The sequence below is a fragment of the Lactuca sativa genome, chromosome 3 (assembly GCF_002870075.4).
Source record: "Lactuca sativa cultivar Salinas chromosome 3, Lsat_Salinas_v11, whole genome shotgun sequence".
Classification (NCBI taxonomy): Eukaryota; Viridiplantae; Streptophyta; class Magnoliopsida; order Asterales; family Asteraceae; genus Lactuca; species Lactuca sativa.
The window spans coordinates 240,713,649-240,734,011 of NC_056625.2; the positions used below are offsets into that span (position 1 = coordinate 240,713,649).

The 20,363-nt window shown below is 36.9% G+C and overlaps 2 protein-coding genes across 2 annotated transcripts; one reads left to right on the top strand and one right to left on the bottom strand.

Annotated features, from left to right (window-relative positions):
* Nucleotides 1–12,399: 12,399 nt before the first annotated feature.
* Nucleotides 12,400–14,453, top strand: LOC111906653 (isoleucine N-monooxygenase 1). Its single transcript, XM_023902425.3, has 2 exons — nucleotides 12,400–13,413; nucleotides 13,565–14,453. The coding sequence occupies exons 1-2, from the start codon at nucleotides 12,403–12,405 to the stop codon at nucleotides 14,195–14,197; spliced, it is 1,644 nt and encodes a 547-aa protein (XP_023758193.2). The 5' UTR covers nucleotides 12,400–12,402; the 3' UTR covers nucleotides 14,198–14,453.
* Nucleotides 14,454–15,785: 1,332 nt separating this feature from the next.
* LOC122197194 (secreted RxLR effector protein 161-like) lies at nucleotides 15,786–18,543 on the bottom strand. Its single transcript, XM_042900722.1, has 2 exons — nucleotides 17,924–18,543; nucleotides 15,786–15,957 (listed from the first exon to the last, which is right to left on the bottom strand). Exons 1-2 carry the CDS (start codon nucleotides 18,541–18,543, stop codon nucleotides 15,786–15,788), a joined length of 792 nt encoding a protein of 263 aa, XP_042756656.1.
* Between the last annotated feature and the right edge of the window lie 1,820 nt (nucleotides 18,544–20,363).

Here is a 20,363-nt window from a genome sequence, read left to right on the forward strand (position 1 = left end):
ACTAGGATTGCTAGAGCCAAACATAAAGTTAAAATACTATAGGAGTATTTTAGAACGCTAAAAGATTCACACTAATCCCAGAATGAAACTCAGAAGATAAGAAATAAACAAGAATTAAAATACCATAAGGGTATTTTAGAATCCATAAACAACCTTGCGTGAATAACTAAAAGGATCCTTATTGATATACCTACAACTACAAAGGGTATACTCCCAAGGTTATATATAATAAGGATCCCATAGGCTGAGAATGTGTGGTTTCGCTCTATTTATTGGGATGTGGTTCTAGAGTAGTATCACATATTCGAAGGCCTATCGGATCTAAGCTATATATGATTTGTATACCCTGTGTAATCGTAGCAGGACTCGATATGGATCATACAGTGAAATGTTAATAATCTCTTAGGATTCTTTAGACATTTCCATTCTCGCACGAACCCTATAGACAACCCTATCCACTTCAGTGCATAACAGAAGAGTTGAATTCGACCCCGAAGAGATTCATTGAGAAGATTTCCTGTTCGGAAATAAATGAACTGGGTCGAGACTATTGAATGCACCAAGTGCCCATATTCTTTTAGGGACAATGGTGAGAGATTCGCCTAAACTTCCGAGATTCCAGTCATCCATCATGAAGTGGTGACACCCAGAGTTGGAATCAGAAGGAAGGCGGAGTAGAAATTCAATATGTCTTCACCAGAAAAGAACCCTAGGTAACTACCCGAAGGAAACCAACGCCGATTCCAGTCAAAGATACGAGGCAGACCGAGGGAGCCAGTACATGGAACCCAGTAATTGTCTTTTCCTCGTGTTCGTCACACTAATACACCCTTAAAATAATACAATTTAGTGAGTTAGTTGTTACACTACTCACGCTATGTGTTAGGTAAATCGCCGATTCCCGTTGCCAGATACACGATTAGGGCGGATCCCCGCACCTTTATTGAGAGTGCTTAGCCATGAGCTTTCATGAGCCTCTCTTTCCGCAGTTTCGTTCCGAACCGTTCTCAAATCTCACCAGGCCGGGGAGTGAAACCTTTCCCAGTATAAAAGGTAATTTAGTAGGAACGACTCGCATTTTATGGCCTTTTTCCGATACTCATACCCTCACTTCGATTACCAGGACTACATCATAGGGATGTAGGTCGACACTCAGACGAACAGTACTCAAGGCACGGGAAAATTTATGCCTAATACATTCAGGACAGAAATGTCCAGGGTTAACCATCGTCTCTCATTACCTTGTATTCCTTTTCGTGTAGGAAAACCATGCCACCGAAGAAGCGTAACCAATCCACAAGCAAGAAACCTACTCTCTTATTCGATGAAGCTACGTTCCAAGCTGCAGTCTCAGCAGCCGTAGCAGCTGTCATGGCTCACCTGAATGCTAACACCGCCAAAGTTAGCAAGGGCCCTGTCGGGAATTCCGATCCTGGCAATGGACAGCAAAAACCAACACTTTCATACGCAGCCACCCAAGAACCTCCACTGAACCTACTAAAGAGAAAACTCAAGATAGAGGAGGGAAGTACCTCGGCTCAAGGACCTTCCGATGGGCAACGAGCTGAGACAGTCTATACCCCTGTCATTCCTTCCCTCCCAAATCCAAGAAGACCATACCTAGGAGACCTTCCCCACTGCAGCAAGTGCGGCTACCATCATCATGGTGTCTGCCGAGAGCTCTATTGTGCTAGGTGCCACGTGTTGGGGCATACTGCTCGCGTCTGCAGAACCCCGGTTGAGTTCATTACATCAACTACCAATGTGGCGACTCGTACAGTTTGCCACCTATGTGGTAAAATGGGACACTTCAAGAAGGACTGCCCAACCGAGGGGAAATACAAAGACACAGAAGGAGCCTGACACTAATGCTTAGGGAGAAGCATCAAGGAACTTGTTAGATTTTGGTACGTCTCTCGACCTAGGATAACTAAACTAAGAACATTAAAAGATTAATTCAAAATGTAAATTCTTCCCAGTAAGGCGAAAGTCGCAGCACTGTTATAAGATTTAAAAATTCATCAGGTAAAACTATAATGGCTAAACATATACGTTACGGCCATGTATATTTAAGATGGACAGACCTAGAGTGAGCGAATGCCGCCTCATTTCCTGTTCCTCGTTTAGTTGTGGATTTAGGGCGGGGTCGCTCAGTCAACATTTTTCCCCACCTTAAATATACATGACTAGTATATGTGAGGCGATTATAGAAATGCCTCGTGAGAATCCACTCATGAAAAGATACTCTACTCAGAAACACTTAGAACTCTCTATAGTTCCGCGTCGACTCTATCGGTCCAAGTATCCGCGGTAGTGATACATAGGACGAAACCCGAGACGCCTAGAACTGGTATGCCTGTTCGGCACATGACCTATCGATCTTCACTTTATATCATGTCGGAGTGTGCCAACTTCGACGACTCTATTGATCAGGGTTTGACTTCGTGCAACCATGTGTTCATCCTTAGTGCTGTGTAAAAAGAACTTTCTCCATAGCCATGTCGGCAAAAAAAGGTTCTCCCGAACCTAAAACCTAACACAAATAATCTAGCCTAATGCGATCAGTCAATCGTCCCTCTTATCTCAAACCTTCCGAAGTACCCAAGAGAGGGTACCGTGTGCCGCCGACCGACCCCTCGTAGTCAGATGAACATCGAAGTGAACGACACTATAGAAACTTCATTAGACGACCACCACTCGAAGCATACTCCGTAGATTCCCCCGAGAGACCCTTCGCACCTCGCACATCCGGTTCGTGAACCCAGAGAAACGAACTCATGAGACTAACCACTGTAACTAGGCATATACACAAAGGTGGCATATAATCGAGATCAAAAAGATTTAAGGTGTGTGCTTCCTCCCTATTTCCTGTTCCTCGTTGGGTTGTGGACTTGGGGTGGAGTCGCACAGCTGAACATCCTGCCGACCTCAATTGTATACTGCCTGCATACACCAAGTATTGGTGGTTAGGCTAAGTATGAGCTCTACCACGAACCTCTTCGCAAAACGCTTTCACCCTATTCCATAACATAGGGGCCGGAGTCAAGAGAACCACTGCGGATTGAACTAGTAACGTTCCAAGTGATGAAAACTCTATACCCACTAGATTTGACCTAGACCGAGAAAACTCAGAACCTTCGGAAGAGTAGTTGCAGTAGATGCTCGCACTACTCATGCACCTCGTCCACCCAGTTATAGACAAGTGGTGCTTATCATCCTCCACCCTCTCTCAAGGAGGAAATCGTCGTCGCCCGGTAGACGAAGAATCACACTTTCCGAAGTAAACACTAGAATACCGAGAACCACAGGATAAACTCCGCAGCCAAGAATACTTGATCAAAGAGTGAAAGTAGTTACGTTAAGCCTCATGACCCTGCTCCCGAAGAGGTTATAGACTTGACACCAGTCCTGGTGTTAGTCGAAGGGTTATGCAGGAGCATACACTTTCCACACTAGAATAAACCACAATCTTGGAGATTCATTGGACTATTAGGTGTTCCACGAATACTATCTTACGCAAAGATAGTAGAACCACCTCCTGAGATAGTCCAACACTCTTCTGGTGAAACCCTATCTCCCCGACCCTCAGGGTTTCCATGTCTCAAGATTCGTTGGTGCAGATCCATTTTGCACAAGCTTGAGATAGATACTCTACAGCAAATAGATAACCATAGTCACGCAACCCACTCGACGATCTAGAAAGTCTCTGTCAGCCAGTTGACAGAAAACATGAAACCAAAAGACCACTCGAGATTCCTAAGAACCAACCTGAAGGACTACACGCACAGTACGAGTGAGAACGTTAGGAACTTCGGAATGGTGATCACGCCAGTGATGATCTTGCCATAGAAGTACACTATGTTCTGAGTACTGAAAAGCTCTACCATTCCGAGAGCTTAGGACCATATGAGAATCCTCATGGAGACTCGGTCCAACCCTTTTCCGGCCGCCACTACCTTCGGATACCCCGCAAGACTCACACTCGATCAATCCACTTCTTAGACTTGATATGTGATCTCCCAACATCACTCTTCGTACCTCACTCATCTTGATAGGAACCATTGAGAACCTTGACTTCATAGATACACCAGTCGGAACCCACTAGCTACACGAGACGAAATCCGCATCCCGTACGTGAAGGTCTGTTGGGATGACAAACACAGACCAGAGATCACTTGGGAATGCGAGGACAACCGTACAGGAAGCACCCTCCTGCCTCTATCATTCATACCTACTTCCTTGCCTAGACTTGAATTTCGGTACGAAATTCCCTCTAATGGGGGGATGATGTGACAACCCAAGTTGTTCCGTTACATTTCCCCGTTACCGTTAACGGAATATTCCACTGTATAAAAGTTCCGTTAATTAGAGGGCGTCAATTTAACATTCCATTTGTTTACATTTAACATGTCGTTAAGTCATGATAAAAAGAAATAAAAACACATAACACTCATTTCCATTTATTTGGAAAATGTTAAGTTTTATTGTTACGACCACTAAATCGGGTGCGACCAAAAGCCCCGTTTAACGGCAGTATTGGGTAGAATTCCACTGAGCTCCAACTCCCACCCATATATAAAGGGGAGTAAACTCCATTTGGAGCTTTTCCACCCTCTCTCTCTATACTCTCTCTCTAGGCTCGTTTTCGCCCCGAATCCGCAACCAAACGCTTCCAAATTGTAAGTCCGCTTACCCTAGTCTATTTTAAACATATTGATTCATGTTTATAGCCCAAAAATCGGACTTAGAAGCAATGGAAAAGGAGTTTACGGCCTAAGCTCCTCCTTAGACCGTAAACACCTAAAATGAGGCCAAAATGACCCCAAAATGTCCCTAAAGGCTTAGAAATAAAATAATGGATTTGCCTAGGAGTGTTTAAACATTAAATCACATGATTTTAGGGGGTAAAAGAGAGTTTACGGCCCAGGCATATGACAAGGCCGTAAACACCTCTTAAACATGTCATAAAGCCCCAAAAACACTCCCAAACCACCCTAGGACTTCATACATAAATTAGGGGCTTATCATTTCGGGTTTTAACCATTTAAACACATTAAAATGGAGGGACAAAAGGAGTTTACGGCCCAGACATGTGTCAAGGCCGTAAACTCCCCAAACCAAGCCAAAAATGTGATTTTTGCCCCTCAAATGGCCTTAGACATTTACCATAAAATACTAGGATTAAAACAAGGACTTAAACACAAGAAATGGTGGGATAAAAAGGATTTTACGGCCCAAGCAAGTGTCTAGGCCGTAAACTCCCCAAAACTCATCTAAATGATAGTTTTAATCCCCCAAAAATAGCGTCACACTTCATTATAAATTTCTAGCAAGGTATTAGGGGCTTTAAACTTCACAAACTTAAAAGGATGAGAGTTTACGGCCGTAAACTCCCTTAGGAGTGTCCCAAGGCCGTAAACTCCTATATAATGCCCTTAAAGACCTTAAACTCACTCATGCCTTTTTGGAGATGTGCTTAGAAAAATCCCATGAACAAGCTAGAAGCATTAAACACCCTAGAACCCATCACCATGAGTTTACAGCCGTAAACTCATGGTGAGAGGTCCTTAGGCCGTAAACACAACTTTAGGAGTGTACTCTTGGATAGTAAGCTCCATTCCCTAGCCATACACACCCTTAGACGCCACCCGGGACACCCAAACACTTATCTAAAGTGTTTTCCGCTCCTTTGAGTGCGTATATTTGTTTAATTAGTATTAAATATACTAATTGTATGTGAACACATGTTATCATATCTTAAATAGGTCATTGTGTGTGTTCGAGTCCTTGCGTGACACCGAACGCCCAAACGGCACCTTCGTCGGACCTACTTACACCAGGTGAGTTCATACCCCTGAATGAACCTTTTAAATGTTTTAACATGTTTTATAGGGGGAATACAAGTTAAACATGCCAGTTATCATATCAATCACATGTGATTGATAACCCGCATGCACAAGATTTTACCACTGTACACTGTTTTACCGAGTAGGACACTATAAATGGCTTTCAAAAAGGGTTTTCACTTGTTCAAGTTCTTACTTTTATTGCTTTATCAAAGTTCCATTTTCAAACTGATTTATGAAAGATTCCCAAAGATTTCTAAAGGTTTTCACACTTATTTTACCAAAGAATACAAATGCGATTTTCCTGAGTATAAAGGTTTTTCCAAGGTTTTCATGTATACTTTTACTTGTTAGTTACTGTTGCTTCACTTATACTTATTTTTAAACTCCTACTCGATAACGCTTTCACTTTGTGATGCGTTTATACTTGGTATTGTCTCTATTTTGCTTATACTTGTAGTCGCTTATACTTGATAGACGCTCTTACTTCACTTATCGTCGTTTCCACTTCGTGATACACTTACACTTGGTACACTTATACTTCACGATTCGATTATCCCACTCTGTACGCTTATACTTCACGACTTGGATGCTCCACTGTACGCTTATACTTCACGACTCGGATGCTCCACTATACGCTTATACTTCACGACTCGGATGCTCCACTGTACGCTTATACTTCACGACTCGGATGTTCCACTGTACACTTATACTTCACTGTATGATACCACTTGACACACACTCAAGCGTAGTTAGATGTATGTCTGTGCTTGTATAGATGCATATAAATAATGATTGCAGGACTTAGGAAGGCTCGTCCGCCCTATTTCCTTTTCTTTGTTGAGATGTGGTCTGGTGGGATCGAATGTCCATCCGAAGGTCGTTGATTCATTAGTTATATATTATGTACACAAGCATGGACATACGAGTTTATTCCAGTCAGTTCAGTTAAGAGTCTCTACCTCCAGTTTAGCACTTACATTAGAAACCCACTAGTTGGAAGTCTCTACCCACTATTTGGGATGCATCTTCAGGACACGGCATTCTTCGTAGTCTAGTTGGTAACCAGAGTCTCCTGTAGAGAGAGCGGACATTGTGTGTATAGATCTATACGGGATTGACAACCCCGCACCCAGACTGCTAGCTACAGTCCCGGCCTACCAAGCCAACAGGTGACAAATGTCACATTTTAGACGCTTGTAGGGCATCTGGTACTCTAGTCAGTATGGTTACGAGTATCCCGGGTTACCTTATAATTCATTGGCTTTAAGGTAACGGTATTCGCCAGCAATTTACACTGTATGCTGGTATCACTTTTTCAGAGTCACACTGTTCTAACCTTACAAGACGTATCTTTCATTTGATACTGTCTGGGGTCTGTATTCTCTGTTTTGACCTTACAAGACGTATCTTTCATTTGATACTGTCTGGGGTCTGTATTCTCTGTTTTGACCTTACCAGTCGTACCTTTCATTTGGTACCTTCTGGGGTCTGTGTCTCCACTTGTTAGACTGAACCAGGCGTGTCGTTCGTTCGATACTATCCTGGAGTCTATGGTTCCTTGCCTTAGTCAGCAGTCCTCACTGCTGAGGCATATGATATTCCCTGATGTCGTTTGCTTTCCTCAATAATCAAAGTCAGTATTTTGATAATGATAGCAACTTAGGGAAAACTAATTTTTACCACACAACACTGACCAGTCTTGGTAGAAGGCTGCTTTTATTAAAGAAAATATAGGATTTTCTGGAAAGGACTCTAATACACTGAAATCTCTTAAACTACTACCTTTATTAAAGTTATTTGAATGAAAATGTCACTAAATGTTTATAAACTCACCAGCATTTGTAAAAATGCTGATACTCGCTTTTCAAATAACTTGTATTCTCAGGTTAGCATTAGACAGGTACACCCCCGGAGCTGTTGAAGAAGACGGCTTAGTACCTTACTGTATTTATTCTATTACTTGTATTACTTTGATACTATGTAATGTAACCATGTAAAATTATTACTATTAATGCAATGTTTTGTTGTACTTTGATTACTATAATGCATGTGTTGTGATACTTGACATGATGTCATCCACCCCAGAACGTTTCCGCCGTTCTGGTTTTGGGGTGTGACATTGGGCTAAACCCATGTGGCTACCCATGGATAATCCATGCAGGTTTAAACCCATAGATAATCCATGGAGGTTTAAACCCATGGAGCATGAGGACTATGGAAGGTCATGCACATTAGGGTTTGCATGGTGTAACCCTAATTAAGCCACACTATATAAGAACCCTTTTAGCTCATGAAATCGAACCTAAGGAAGCTAACAAGAGGGCAAGCCGATTATATGAGTGCAAGTAACCTCCTCTCAAATTCCTCCATTGTTGGTGGTGTTGAGTGATTCCATTTGAGGTGCAACACTTGGGGCACTAAGTTCTTAAAGGTCCAAGGCTTCCAACTAGAATAAAAGGTATGTCATATAACTAGAATTTTGTAGTATAGATACTCTATTGTATGCTAGTTAGGATGATGCTTTGGAATATTGAAAGTTTGCATGTATATTAGAGAAAACATAGATCCAAAGCATCTAGGGTTGTATGTACACCATAGGAGTGTTAGAATGCTTAAAACCCTTCACTAATCTCATCAAAGGCTTGCCTTAGGGTAATTTCCGACCCACTCTCCACCATCAGCTGCATAAGAAGTCCTTGTTATCTCCCCTAACTAGCTCGTGAATTCCATTACATATCACTAAGTGCAAATAATTCTTTGAATGAGAGGTCCTACCCTACAATGGTTTGACTAAAAACAAGAGCTGCGAAATAAGGCTAAACCTAACCTTCTAAAATTATTTTGTCCTCGCAATATGTAACTTAACGTATTCGTTTACTAGTTAGTTAGAGATAACTTGAACTCCTAAAAGCACAAAGCAAGCAACATTTGGGCATTGAGTAAACATAATCAAGCATATCCTACTCAGGCCATCATATTACTGACTAATCATTACTAGCATACAATTCAACAAGCTCATACAGCAGGCATATAAGGCATCCTTCCTAGATCCTTAGCCCTAAAATAGCATGCAGTTCTCATACACATATAACGGACATACAAGGCATCATTCCTAGATCCTTAGCCTAATCTAGCATGCAGTTCTCATAATCATGTCATAAAATAAACTTGTATGGGTAATTTGGGAGTACTCACTTGAGCTCGGCTGATTGCGTACACCACACCCTTTTTCTCTTTTCAAAATATTTTTTGTAAAAAGAAAAAAAATGGTTTTATTTTAAAAAATTTATACCAAGTCCTTAATTTGAGCTCAGACACACCCGAGGGTGTGCCCGAATTCCTCAAACCAAGGCTCTGATAACAACTTGTAACATCCCAAAAATACAGTCCAAAAAATTCGTTTTTATTTATAATAAAACCATAGTAATCCAATCATCTCATAAAAACATAAGTCGTGTATCTCAAAATATCATAAATATTTGTCAAACAATCAAAGTATAAACATCCCAGGCTAAACAAATGGTGTGTACATTGTAGTCATCCCGAGCTCTTCCCTTAGCTACCGGAAGTACCTGAAACCAAAACTTAAAATTATAAGCACGAAGCTTAGTGAGTCTCCCCAAACTACCACAAACCATACACATATCATATAACATGCAGCTAGGAGATACGGGTCTTGCTCGCACTCAAGGAGAAGTGGGCCTTTGCCCACACTCGGCTAACTATGAGATACGGGCCTCACCCACCCTCAACTATCTCAGAGATACGTGTCTCACCCTTACTCTGCTAACTAGGAGATACGGGAATCGCCCACACTCAGCTGGCTAGGAGGTACGGGCCTCGCCCACACTCCGCTATCTGGGAGATACGACCCCCCGCCCACACTCCGCTAACTAAACATACATACAAGTATCACGTAGACAACAACTATAACCATAATCTACCAATTCATATTCATACTCAGATAATACTAAGATACGGGCCCTGCCCACACTTACCTACTAATCATAAACAAGGCTAAGATACGGGTCCCGCCCACACTCAGCTAATGGATGTCAAGATTGTTTCTGTTCGGAAGAAAAGGCAATACTGAAGCCGTATGATCAACCTGAATACATCCAAAATCTAAAGGGAGGACTTATCAAGAAGAATCACGGGGGCATAGTTTACAAAAGGAAGGAAGTTGAAGTGATTTTGAACTGCATGTTCTATCTAAGGGACAAACACTTATACTCCACAAATGCTTTGAAAACAATTTTATCTTCGACTGAAGCCAACAAATCCAATTCTACTGCTGATGTAAAATGCATTTCGGATATGATATGTTGGTATTTATCTGTCCTAGCTTCTCTTCTGAAGATTATGCCTAAGATATTTGACACACAAAGACGATAAAGAAGACCTCTTTCTGATTTGACACAAAGGGGGAGATTGTTAAGTATTAAGTGTTGTGTCAAATTTTTAGTTTCGGATTTATTGTTTAATTCTGATTCTGAAATGGGCATGTCCATGTTCGAAATTGATGTATCATTTAGTCTATAAATAGCGTGCATGTAACTTCTAGGGTTACGACTTTTGAAGCAATTACATAATAGTTCCGTCTCCAAAAACTATTCCATTGTTATGATTAATACATTCGACACATTTTCAATCATTGTCGTTTCTTGTCATTGATTACTCTCATAATATAGAATCTATCAATCTTTTATTGTTTCTTATAATTTTGGTCTTTTAATGAAAAGTTGTAAGAGAAGTATTGTATTAGGTATGCCAAGGTGTTGGGGTCTTTTATGAACAAATGGATACTTTTTATTTGTGTGTAACTGTCTTTGTGTGAACTCAATCAAATGATTATTTATTTTGCAGCTTTCAAGCAGTAGATGAATGCTAAAGAATTAAATAAATTATTTAACTCTATTTAAACAAATATCTTTGGTTGCACCTCTGTTTCTTGGGTGTTTGTTTTGTTATATTTTTTATTGCGACTTTGATTGTTTTGTACTGTTGTGGTGATTTATAAATTTAAATGACATTCAAATAAAATCATAATTGTTATAGCATATTGAAAAATTATTTATTTCAAAGTATCATCATATATGATAAAAATATAGTTCTAGAAAAAAGTATTTTTATAATGTAATATATATTATTTTTTTATATTTTGAATTTGTACATAATTAATTATTTAACACGTGGAAACTAAAATAGAGTTATGTTCGATACACGATGTGTAATTAAACAGAGTATGTAGTTGTGATAGACACATATAACAACATTTTCTAAATATTGGATGTGGTTTTGTAAAGAAGAAATAGGTTTGTAATAATTCTACAAAAAATATATAATATATTTTCCATTTATATAAACATATGATTTAAACTAAAATCCTAAATAGAAAAATAGATAAGTCATATTTTAACAATACATTTTATATTACATTCATTAATCACGAATATAATATATACATTGCTTTTATATATATATATATATATATATATATATATATATATATATATATATATATATATATATATATATATATATATATATATATATATATATATATTAACATTTCAATTATTTATATATTAGTTTTGTAAAGTTCATAAGTGAATTTTTTGACGTTTTTGACGTTGTATATCTAAACTGCAATATAATTCAGTTTTCAGGATTCATAATATGAATATGACTTATTAGTATTTAAACTGTGAATCTGAAATATATATATATATATATATATATATATATATATATATATATATATATATATATATATATATATATATATATATATATATATTATAAAATTACAAATTAAATATATTTTGATTAACATATAAATTTTACCATATTAATTTGTAAATGATCAAATTATTGAAATATTATGTTAGATTCACATTGTGAAAGCTAAAAACTAATTACTTACGGTTCAAATTACATACCTACAGAAGAACAATGGGATAATTCAAGATTTAGGCATTGTAACATTCGATAGAGTTACGACATGAAATGCAAAAAATTTGGGATACTATTGCAAATATGATATGTTGTGAAAAATATTTAAATTAAATATAAATAGCCGGGGAACTAGTATTTAATATTTATTTTAGTTTAATTTAATATATTATATATTTTTCTTTTAATATAGAAACATTTTTTATATGTCATCTTATATCATTTTAGGTTTTACGGCTAACATGTCAGCTAGTTTCTATTAAAAATAATTTTTTATTGGTTAACCTTCAGTTATCAATAAGTTTTTCAAAACCATTTTTAATATCATAAATAACAACACAAGGTTTGGACGAACATCATTTTAAACATGCATGCTCTTGGAACAAATTTTTTTAAGACTTCAAATAAGATGTGTTCTTTGTTATACCATACGTTTGTAGGGTCATCAAATTATTATGTAGATGATAAGGTCCCACTTCTATTTTTATTGTTTATGGTATTTTTATGATTCTTGAATCTTGATCAAATTTGGTAAAATATTTGGACTATATATCACATAAAACTTGCACCCAAGAATAGATCATAACCATCGCAATTCATGTACAACTTCTTACCAATAATAAGGTCAACCCAAATTTTGTTTCCCATTCAAATGCAACCTTCTTCGTCTTCATCAATGGCTATTCAGGTGGTCAGCATCTCAACTATCATCATCATCTCCATCTTCTTCCGCAAGTATTTTATCAAGAAAACTACAACCAACCAACCTGGATTACCACCTGGGCCGACTCCTTTACCATTCATTGGTTGCACCATTCAAATGCTTCTAAATCGGCCAACTTTCCGATGGATCCACAAACTCATGGACCATTTTAATACCCCAATACTTTGCATCAAGCTAGGACCATCGACCCATGTCATTGCAGTCTCCAGTCCTAACCTAGCATGCGAGTTCCTGCGAAAGCAAGATGTAGTATTTTCTTCCAGGCCTGAAACGTTATCAACTTATCTGGTAAGTGATGGGTATAAAACAACTATTCTTTCCCCTAATGGGAATCAATGGAAGAAGATGAGAACAATCCTGATCCATGATGTACTCGCCCCACCAATGCACAAATGGCTCCAACCTACACGAGACGATGAAGCCAATCACTTGCTTAGCTACATTTACAATCAAATAGAAAAAAAGGATACCCTAACTGACGGTGGGTTAGTAAATATTCGAAACACGAGCCAACATTATTTTGGAAATTTGATAAGGATGATGATTTTTGGGACAAGATTCTTTGGGGCTGGAATGGAAGATGGGGGGCCAGGTGAAGAAGAAACTGAACATGTGGCGTCTGTTTTCATTATCCTCAAGTATCTTTATGCATTTTCCATCAGTGATTTCTTCCCGTGGTTGAGAGGTAAAACTGATTTTGAGGGCCATCAAAAGATTATCGGAACGGCCATTCAAAGAGTTCGTAAGTACCAAGATCCGTTGATTGATGAACGGATTCAAATGTGGAAAGATGGGGTGCGAAAGTTAAAAGAGGATGTGCTTGATGTCCTTATCAACCATGAAAGCCCTAAGCTTACCGATCAAGAGATCAAGGCCCAGATTTTAGTAACACTCACATGCAAATCTTAGTGACTTTCATAAATATTTGTTTCAAAAAACATACCAAATGTTGGAGAGAAGTTATAATCTCTTCATATGAGTGGTTCTTCAATTTAATTTACTTTTGGTGTTTTCTTGGTGGCTTGTCTAATTTTAGGAATTAATGCTAGCTGCGATTGATAATTCCTCCAATGCAATAGAATGGGCGATGGCAGAGATGATCAACGACCCTACTATCCTAAAAAGAGCCGTTGCGGAGCTAGACAAAGAAGTGGGTCACAACCGTCTGGTAGAAGAGCGAGACCTTCCTCAACTTAATTACATTAAAGCATGCATCAAGGAGGCCTTCAGGCTGCATCCTTTCGCACCTTTCAATATTCCCCATGTTTCGATGAGGAATACAACAGTTGCTGGTTACTTCATACCCAAGGGTAGCCACGTCTTGCTTAGTCGTCCTGGGCTGGGAAGAAATCCAAATGCATGGACCAATCCAATGCGGTTTGACCCAGATCGACATGTTGATGCAAAAGGAAAGCAAGTGGTTCTTTCAGATAATGACCTGAGAATGCTTTCGTTTAGCACTGGGAGACGAGGTTGTCCAGGAGTGGCATTGGGTTCAACAATAACTACAATGATGTTGGCTAGAATGGTTCAAGGGTTCAGCTGGGAGTTGCCACAAAATGAGTCGGGTGTTAATCTTGTTGAAAATCATGACGACCTTGCCTTGGCTAAGCCACTTGTTGTCATTGCGAAACCACGACTACCTCACTATCTCTACCCAAAAAGTTGAACACAATATATATATAATTTGGTTTGGGGAATATATATGTATATATAGTTTGCATCGTTGAAGAAATGATTGCTTACGGTGATCCACACTACAATACATTGAGAAGTTAGTAATTATTTATTGTTCAGTACTTCAAAATTTTATGTTTATTATTTTTATTTAGAACTTATTTATCATTGTAAACGGCAAGTTGTACTTGTTTTTTGTTTTTTAAGTAAAAAGCTTAAATGAAACATAAATAAACAAAAAGTTTGGATTAAAAAAAATGTAAACGTCATGTTAGTTGGACTTATTTTATTGAATGAAAATAGTTTGCATTTTATTTTATAAAGAAAAGTTTTATTTAGAACTTATTTATCATTATAAAATTTATGTTTCAATTGTTTTCTAACTCAAAAAGTTAAATAAAACATAAATACACTTATAGTTTGGATTCTAAAATAATTCTAATTAAACGTCATGTTTGACTTAATTGATCAATTAATAGTAGTTTACATTTTAATCATATTTTTATAGTTGTTATCTTTATATACGACTTACTTATCTTTGTAAACGTCACGTTAGACTTCTTTTTTAATTCAAAAAAGTTCAATCAAACATAAACAAGATAAAAGTTTAGGTTTTAAAATAATTAATTAGTCAATATAAATAAAATATAAAAATATTAATTTAAAATGCTATTGACTAGTTGTTGACCGTGTAAGATCTGAGTCAAGGTGAGAAGCTATTGCATCTCCTTCTCCTTCTAACTACTGAAACCATATTGTTGATTAATGATTACACATCTAATTTATTATGTTGAATGCTAAAAATGACCATTTTACTCTTCTACTTTGTTTTTTTTATTTTATGCTAAATAAAATCTATCAACTTGAGCAAAAAAAAATATCAACTATCTTATATCGAACAAATAATGTAAATTTATAAAGAATTGAAAAAAAAAAGTTATTAACTATCTCATGATTTGCAGCTGAGAATGATGAAGAAGACGACAGGAGACAGAGCCAAGAGAGTCTGATAGATAGATAAGAGAGAGTTACAGGTGGGGTGGGGTTTGGTGGGTAGGATTTTTTTTTTTTTCATAATTAAAGAAATAGTAAAATAAATCAAGAAAAATGAAATAATAAGGGCAAAACCGTCATTTTAAGTTCTCTTTGGACCAAAACCATGAGAATTTTTTAATTTTGGGACCAAAATCACGAAAAATTTTTGATTTTGGACATTTCATGCAAGTTGGAAACTTTTTGGATTCCATCCATAGTTTTTTGAAAAATACAGGGACTAATTTTACAATTTTGTCTTTAAAATACAATGTTGTATAAAAATAAATAACAATAGAATATTATAACAAACAAATCAAAGAGTTTCCATCTTATCATATGTTCATGTTTAAAAGAGCTTTCATCTTTTCTTCACAATGTGATCCAAATATTATCAAATGACCAAAACCTTCAAAAGAAATCAATGACAACATTATCATTAATCTAGGGAACATAATGCATAAATAGTTAAATACTTTGTATGGAAATCCAAAATCGAAATTACATTACATTTCACTTTCTCTTTTGTTGCTCAAGATCAATGTCAATCAAATGTTTAATAACCAATCATGTAGCATCACAATCCCATGTCTCACAACATTTCGTGATTTTGTTTCCATTGAACTGATGTATTCATGAGCTAATTCCTTGTACTTGTCATACAATTTCATTAACCCAGTCTCCTGGAGCTCCCATCCTTCATTAAACTTAATCAATAAGCTGCATAAAGTAAAAAAGAATCGTTTATAAACCATTGAACATTTAAAACCAAAATTAAAGTCAAACATTTCTACAATTCCAAAAGTCATAAATTTGCACACGTATTGAATTATTGACCCTCAATTCATGGCTTTCATTTCATTCATAATATTTTGAACCAATCGAAACATAATCTTATTTAACCAAGACAATTGAATTTACTTAACCAATTCACAATTCCAATTCAACAAACACCAAATCAAAGTTTCAAACATACATTTTTAGATCAAACACATGCAATAACCATGAACATCAAATTGTTTCATATTTCTTCAAATTTCATCAAACGATTAAACATAATTTTCATCATCCATTAATCCCTAATCACCATGAATCAGCATACTCTTAATTCCAAGAATATCTAATTAGATTAATTAGAGAAAGAAAGATGCGATTAAGATGAGATAGTTTCACAATTATCTTAAAAATGTTCATTATAAAAATCATACATGAAAGAATTCAATCGGTTGAGAAATTATAAACCTTACTTTTCTTTTCAAAATCTATAAATTGTTGCGAGAGATCAGAAACCCCAAATGAGATGCGATGGGGAGGACAGTGGTGGAGGAGGTAGCCGGTGGTGGAGAGAATGTCGATAGAGAAGGTGGTCGGCGATGTTGAAGACTGAAGTTGATCATGAGAGATACGATGGAGAGGATAGAGTGAAATCCGTTCAAAGAGAAAGAGAAGGGACAAATGGGAAAAACAGTTTCTCTTTCTAGTCAGCTTCACTTTTTAGGTGGACCGAGGCATAGGAAAACGGCTGACAGATTTATCCAGAGTGTTGGGGAATTCGATCTGGGAAATCTGGATAACAATCTGTAAACACTTTTTTTGTTTGATATTGACCCTATATGACTTGGGTATCACGAAATCCAAACTGGGATAATTCCTGATGTAGCAATTCAAATATTTCGACCCTATATGACTTGGGTATCACGAAATCCAAACTGGGATAATTCATGATGTAGCAATTCAAATTTTAGGCATAAAATCAGAATCAATTTTGAGAAGATGAAGAGAGAGCGTTCTATGTTTTCTATGTGTTTCAAACAGGCATCGATATGCCTGATTTATCCAACAATGGATGAATCAAAATAGTTTTCATCTTTCAAGAATGACAAATTAGACCCCCAGCTTGTCACAGTAGATTAGGGTTCAATACTAACAATGTTTAGTAAATACAAGTGTGCACTCCCGCACCTCCTAACTTGTATTATAACTAAAACATTATTCTTGAAACACTTGTTAAGTCCATTACACTAAAATATATTTGGTGATAAAATCACCAACAATCCTCCCCTATTTTAGTGTAACCTTGAATTAACAAACTCAAAACAAAAGAAACGAAACTAATGCATAAATGAAAATATCGATACGATTGAATTTTCATGTTAGTATATTACACATTTCAAACATTCGAGAAATCAAGGTATCTTAAAGATTGAACCTATCAACTCGTTTGAATATTTGAAGATAATATACACATTATTTTTACAATCATCTAAAACAAAATAACTTGACACTAATTATAAAGTCGTGTGTCCCGATCCATTCTTGATCGTATAAAAGCCAAGTCCCAAGCTCTTTGAAGTACGGTTACACTTCACGATCATATAGGTGATTCTTTTATTCATGTACCTGTATACATTTTATCAAAAGAATCATTAAGAAATCAAATTCATCCTAGTCTCTACAGGTTCAAACACACGTACCTTGGGATGGTTATAATGTGTGTTCCAATTCATATAAATGAGCTTTCCACATTAAATTCAACCTCTAACATTGTATTAGAGGGGAATTGGGTGTCTCATTCATAAGAATTCACAAGGACTTTAAGCCCATCCCTATAACAGACTTGTGCACTAAGTCTCACGCCAAACTCTTAGTGAGATGGTCCGCCAAATTTTGTTGTGATTTTACAAACTCAATCGAAATCACACCATCCATTATTAGATTTCTAATAATCCCATGTCTAACATCAATATGTCTCGATTTACCATTATAAACTTGACTATAAGCTTTACTCAAAGTAGGAACACTATCACAGCGGATAGATAATGGCGCAATCGGTTTCCTCCACAATGGAATCTCATAAATCAAATTCTTTAACCATTCTGCTTCCTTGCTTGCAGCGGCCAATGCAATAAACTCAGATTCCATTGTTGAACTTGTTATACAAGATTGTTTCTTAGATGCCCATGAGATAGCACCTCCACCAAGTAAGAATACCCAACCAGTTGTAGAAGAATGATCTTCTTTATTGGATATCCAACTCGCATCAGAATATCCTTCCAAGACCGAAGGAAATCTTGAATAACACAAACAATAATCCTTGGTTCCTTTTAAATACTTGAAAACACGATGTACCGCTTGCCTATGTTGACTACTAGGATTATGAGTAAATCTACTCAATCTTCCCACTACGAAAGCTATATCAGGACGAGTGCTAGTCATAGCATACATCAAAGAGCCAATAGCTTGTGAGTACTCCAGTTGAGAAACTGATCTGCCTCTATTAGGCATCAACTTCATGCTTGAATCCATAGGGGTGCTAACGGGTGTACAATCACTATAATTGAACCGTTTGAGAATTTTCTCAATGTAATGTTACTGTGTAATAGCAAGTCCCTTGTTTACCCGTTTAATCCTTATTCCAAGGATTACATCCGCCTCCCCCATATCCTTCATGGAAAACTTTGAAGACAATAAATTCTTAGTTACATTAATTTGATTTTGATCAGTGCCAAAAATCAACAGATCATCTACATACAAGCAAATGATCACACCAGATCCAGATGAATCAAAACGGATGTAAACACATTTGTCAGATTGGTTTAAAGAAAAACCATTAGACAAAATAACTTCATCAAACTTCAAATGCCATTGTTTTGGAGCTTGTTTAAGTCCATACAATGATTTCACAAGTCTACACACTTTTTGCTCATTTCCAGGCAAAACAAAACCTTATGGTTGTTTCATATAAACTTCCTCGTCAATATCACCATTCAAAAAAGCTATTTTAACATCCATTTGATGAATCACTAGATTGTGAATAGCTGCCAAAGCAAGCAACAATCTAATGGTAGAAATCCGCACTACTGGTGCATACGTATCAAAATAATCGATACCGGCCTTTTGCCTAAAACCTTGTATGACCAGACGAGTCTTGAATTTATCAATGGCTCCATCTACCTTCATTTTCTTCTTGAAAATCCATTTACATCCCAAAGGTTTAGAACCAGGAGGTAAATCAGATAACACCCAAACATTGTTCTCCATAATGGATGACATTTTGTTATCAACCGCTTCTTTCCAAAACGCAACATCTCGAGACTCCATAGCTTCCTTAAAAGTCTTTGGATCACTCTCAAGATGAGAGGAATATGAGTATTGTTTCTTCACTTTATCCCTCGAACCTTCAACCAAATATAGTTGAAAGTCCTCGCCAAATTTTTTTGCGTCTCGACCTCGTTTGCTTTTACGAAGTTGCTGTGTTTCTGGAATTGAAAAAACTTCCTTTCCATCTGATTTATACACCTCACCTGTGCTTGGAATCAGATCCTTTGGTCTTTGAATTGAAGAATACCGCAGCTCATCAAAAATTGCATCTCGCGACTCTATAATGGTATGAACGAAATATGCCTCATTAGGTTCTATAACATAAAACCTATAAGCTTTGGAATGTTCTGCATATCCAATAAATATACAATCAATTCCTCTTTCACCCAAATTTTTCTTTCTAGGTTCGGGTAATTTCACAACTGCTCGACATCCCCAAATTCGAAAATAATTCAAATTTGGTGCTTTCTTGTGCCAAAGCTCATAAGGAGTAACTTTGTTCCGTTTATTAGGAACCCGGTTTAGCACATAATTAGCTGTAAGCATAGCTTCACCCCAAAAGCCTTCACTTAACCCGAAAAGGAAAGCATCGAATTTACCATTTCCTCTAAAACTCGATTTTTTCGTTCAGCAACACCATTTTGTTGTGGATTGTAAGGAGCTGTGGTTTCATGAATGATTCCAACTGATTGAAAGTATTCATAATCCATGTACTCTCCTCCCCTATCTGTCCTAAGATATTTTATCGAAATACCCAATTATAATTCGACTTCGGTTTTGTATATTTTAAACTTTTCCAAAACTTCATTTTTGGAATGTAATAAATACACATAACAAAACCGACCTGAATCATCAATAAAAGTAGCAATGTACTCTTTATTTCCCAAGAAAGGTGTAGCATGGAAATCACATAGATCACTATGAATCAATTCTAACACTTCTGATTTTCTATTAACGTTTGGAAACGGTTGTTTCGCGATTTTAGTTAACATACAAGTCTTGCATTTTTCAGAATTAATGTCAAA

Bases quoted from the DNA above. Each gene is read 5' to 3' on its own strand.
- LOC111906653 (XM_023902425.3), top strand. From the start codon at position 12,403: ATGTACAACTTCTTACCAATAATAAGGTCAACCCAAATTTTGTTTCCC. The intron at 13,414-13,564 runs GTAACACTCACA...GTCTAATTTTAG, and splicing joins AGATCAAGGCCCAGATTTTA to GAATTAATGCTAGCTGCGAT.
- LOC122197194 (XM_042900722.1), bottom strand. From the start codon at position 18,543: ATGGATTCAAGCATGAAGTTGATGCCTAATAGAGGCAGATCAGTTTCT. The intron at 15,958-17,923 runs GTTTGTAAAATC...TACTTTATGCAG, and splicing joins GATGGTGTGATTTCGATTGA to CTTATTGATTAAGTTTAATG.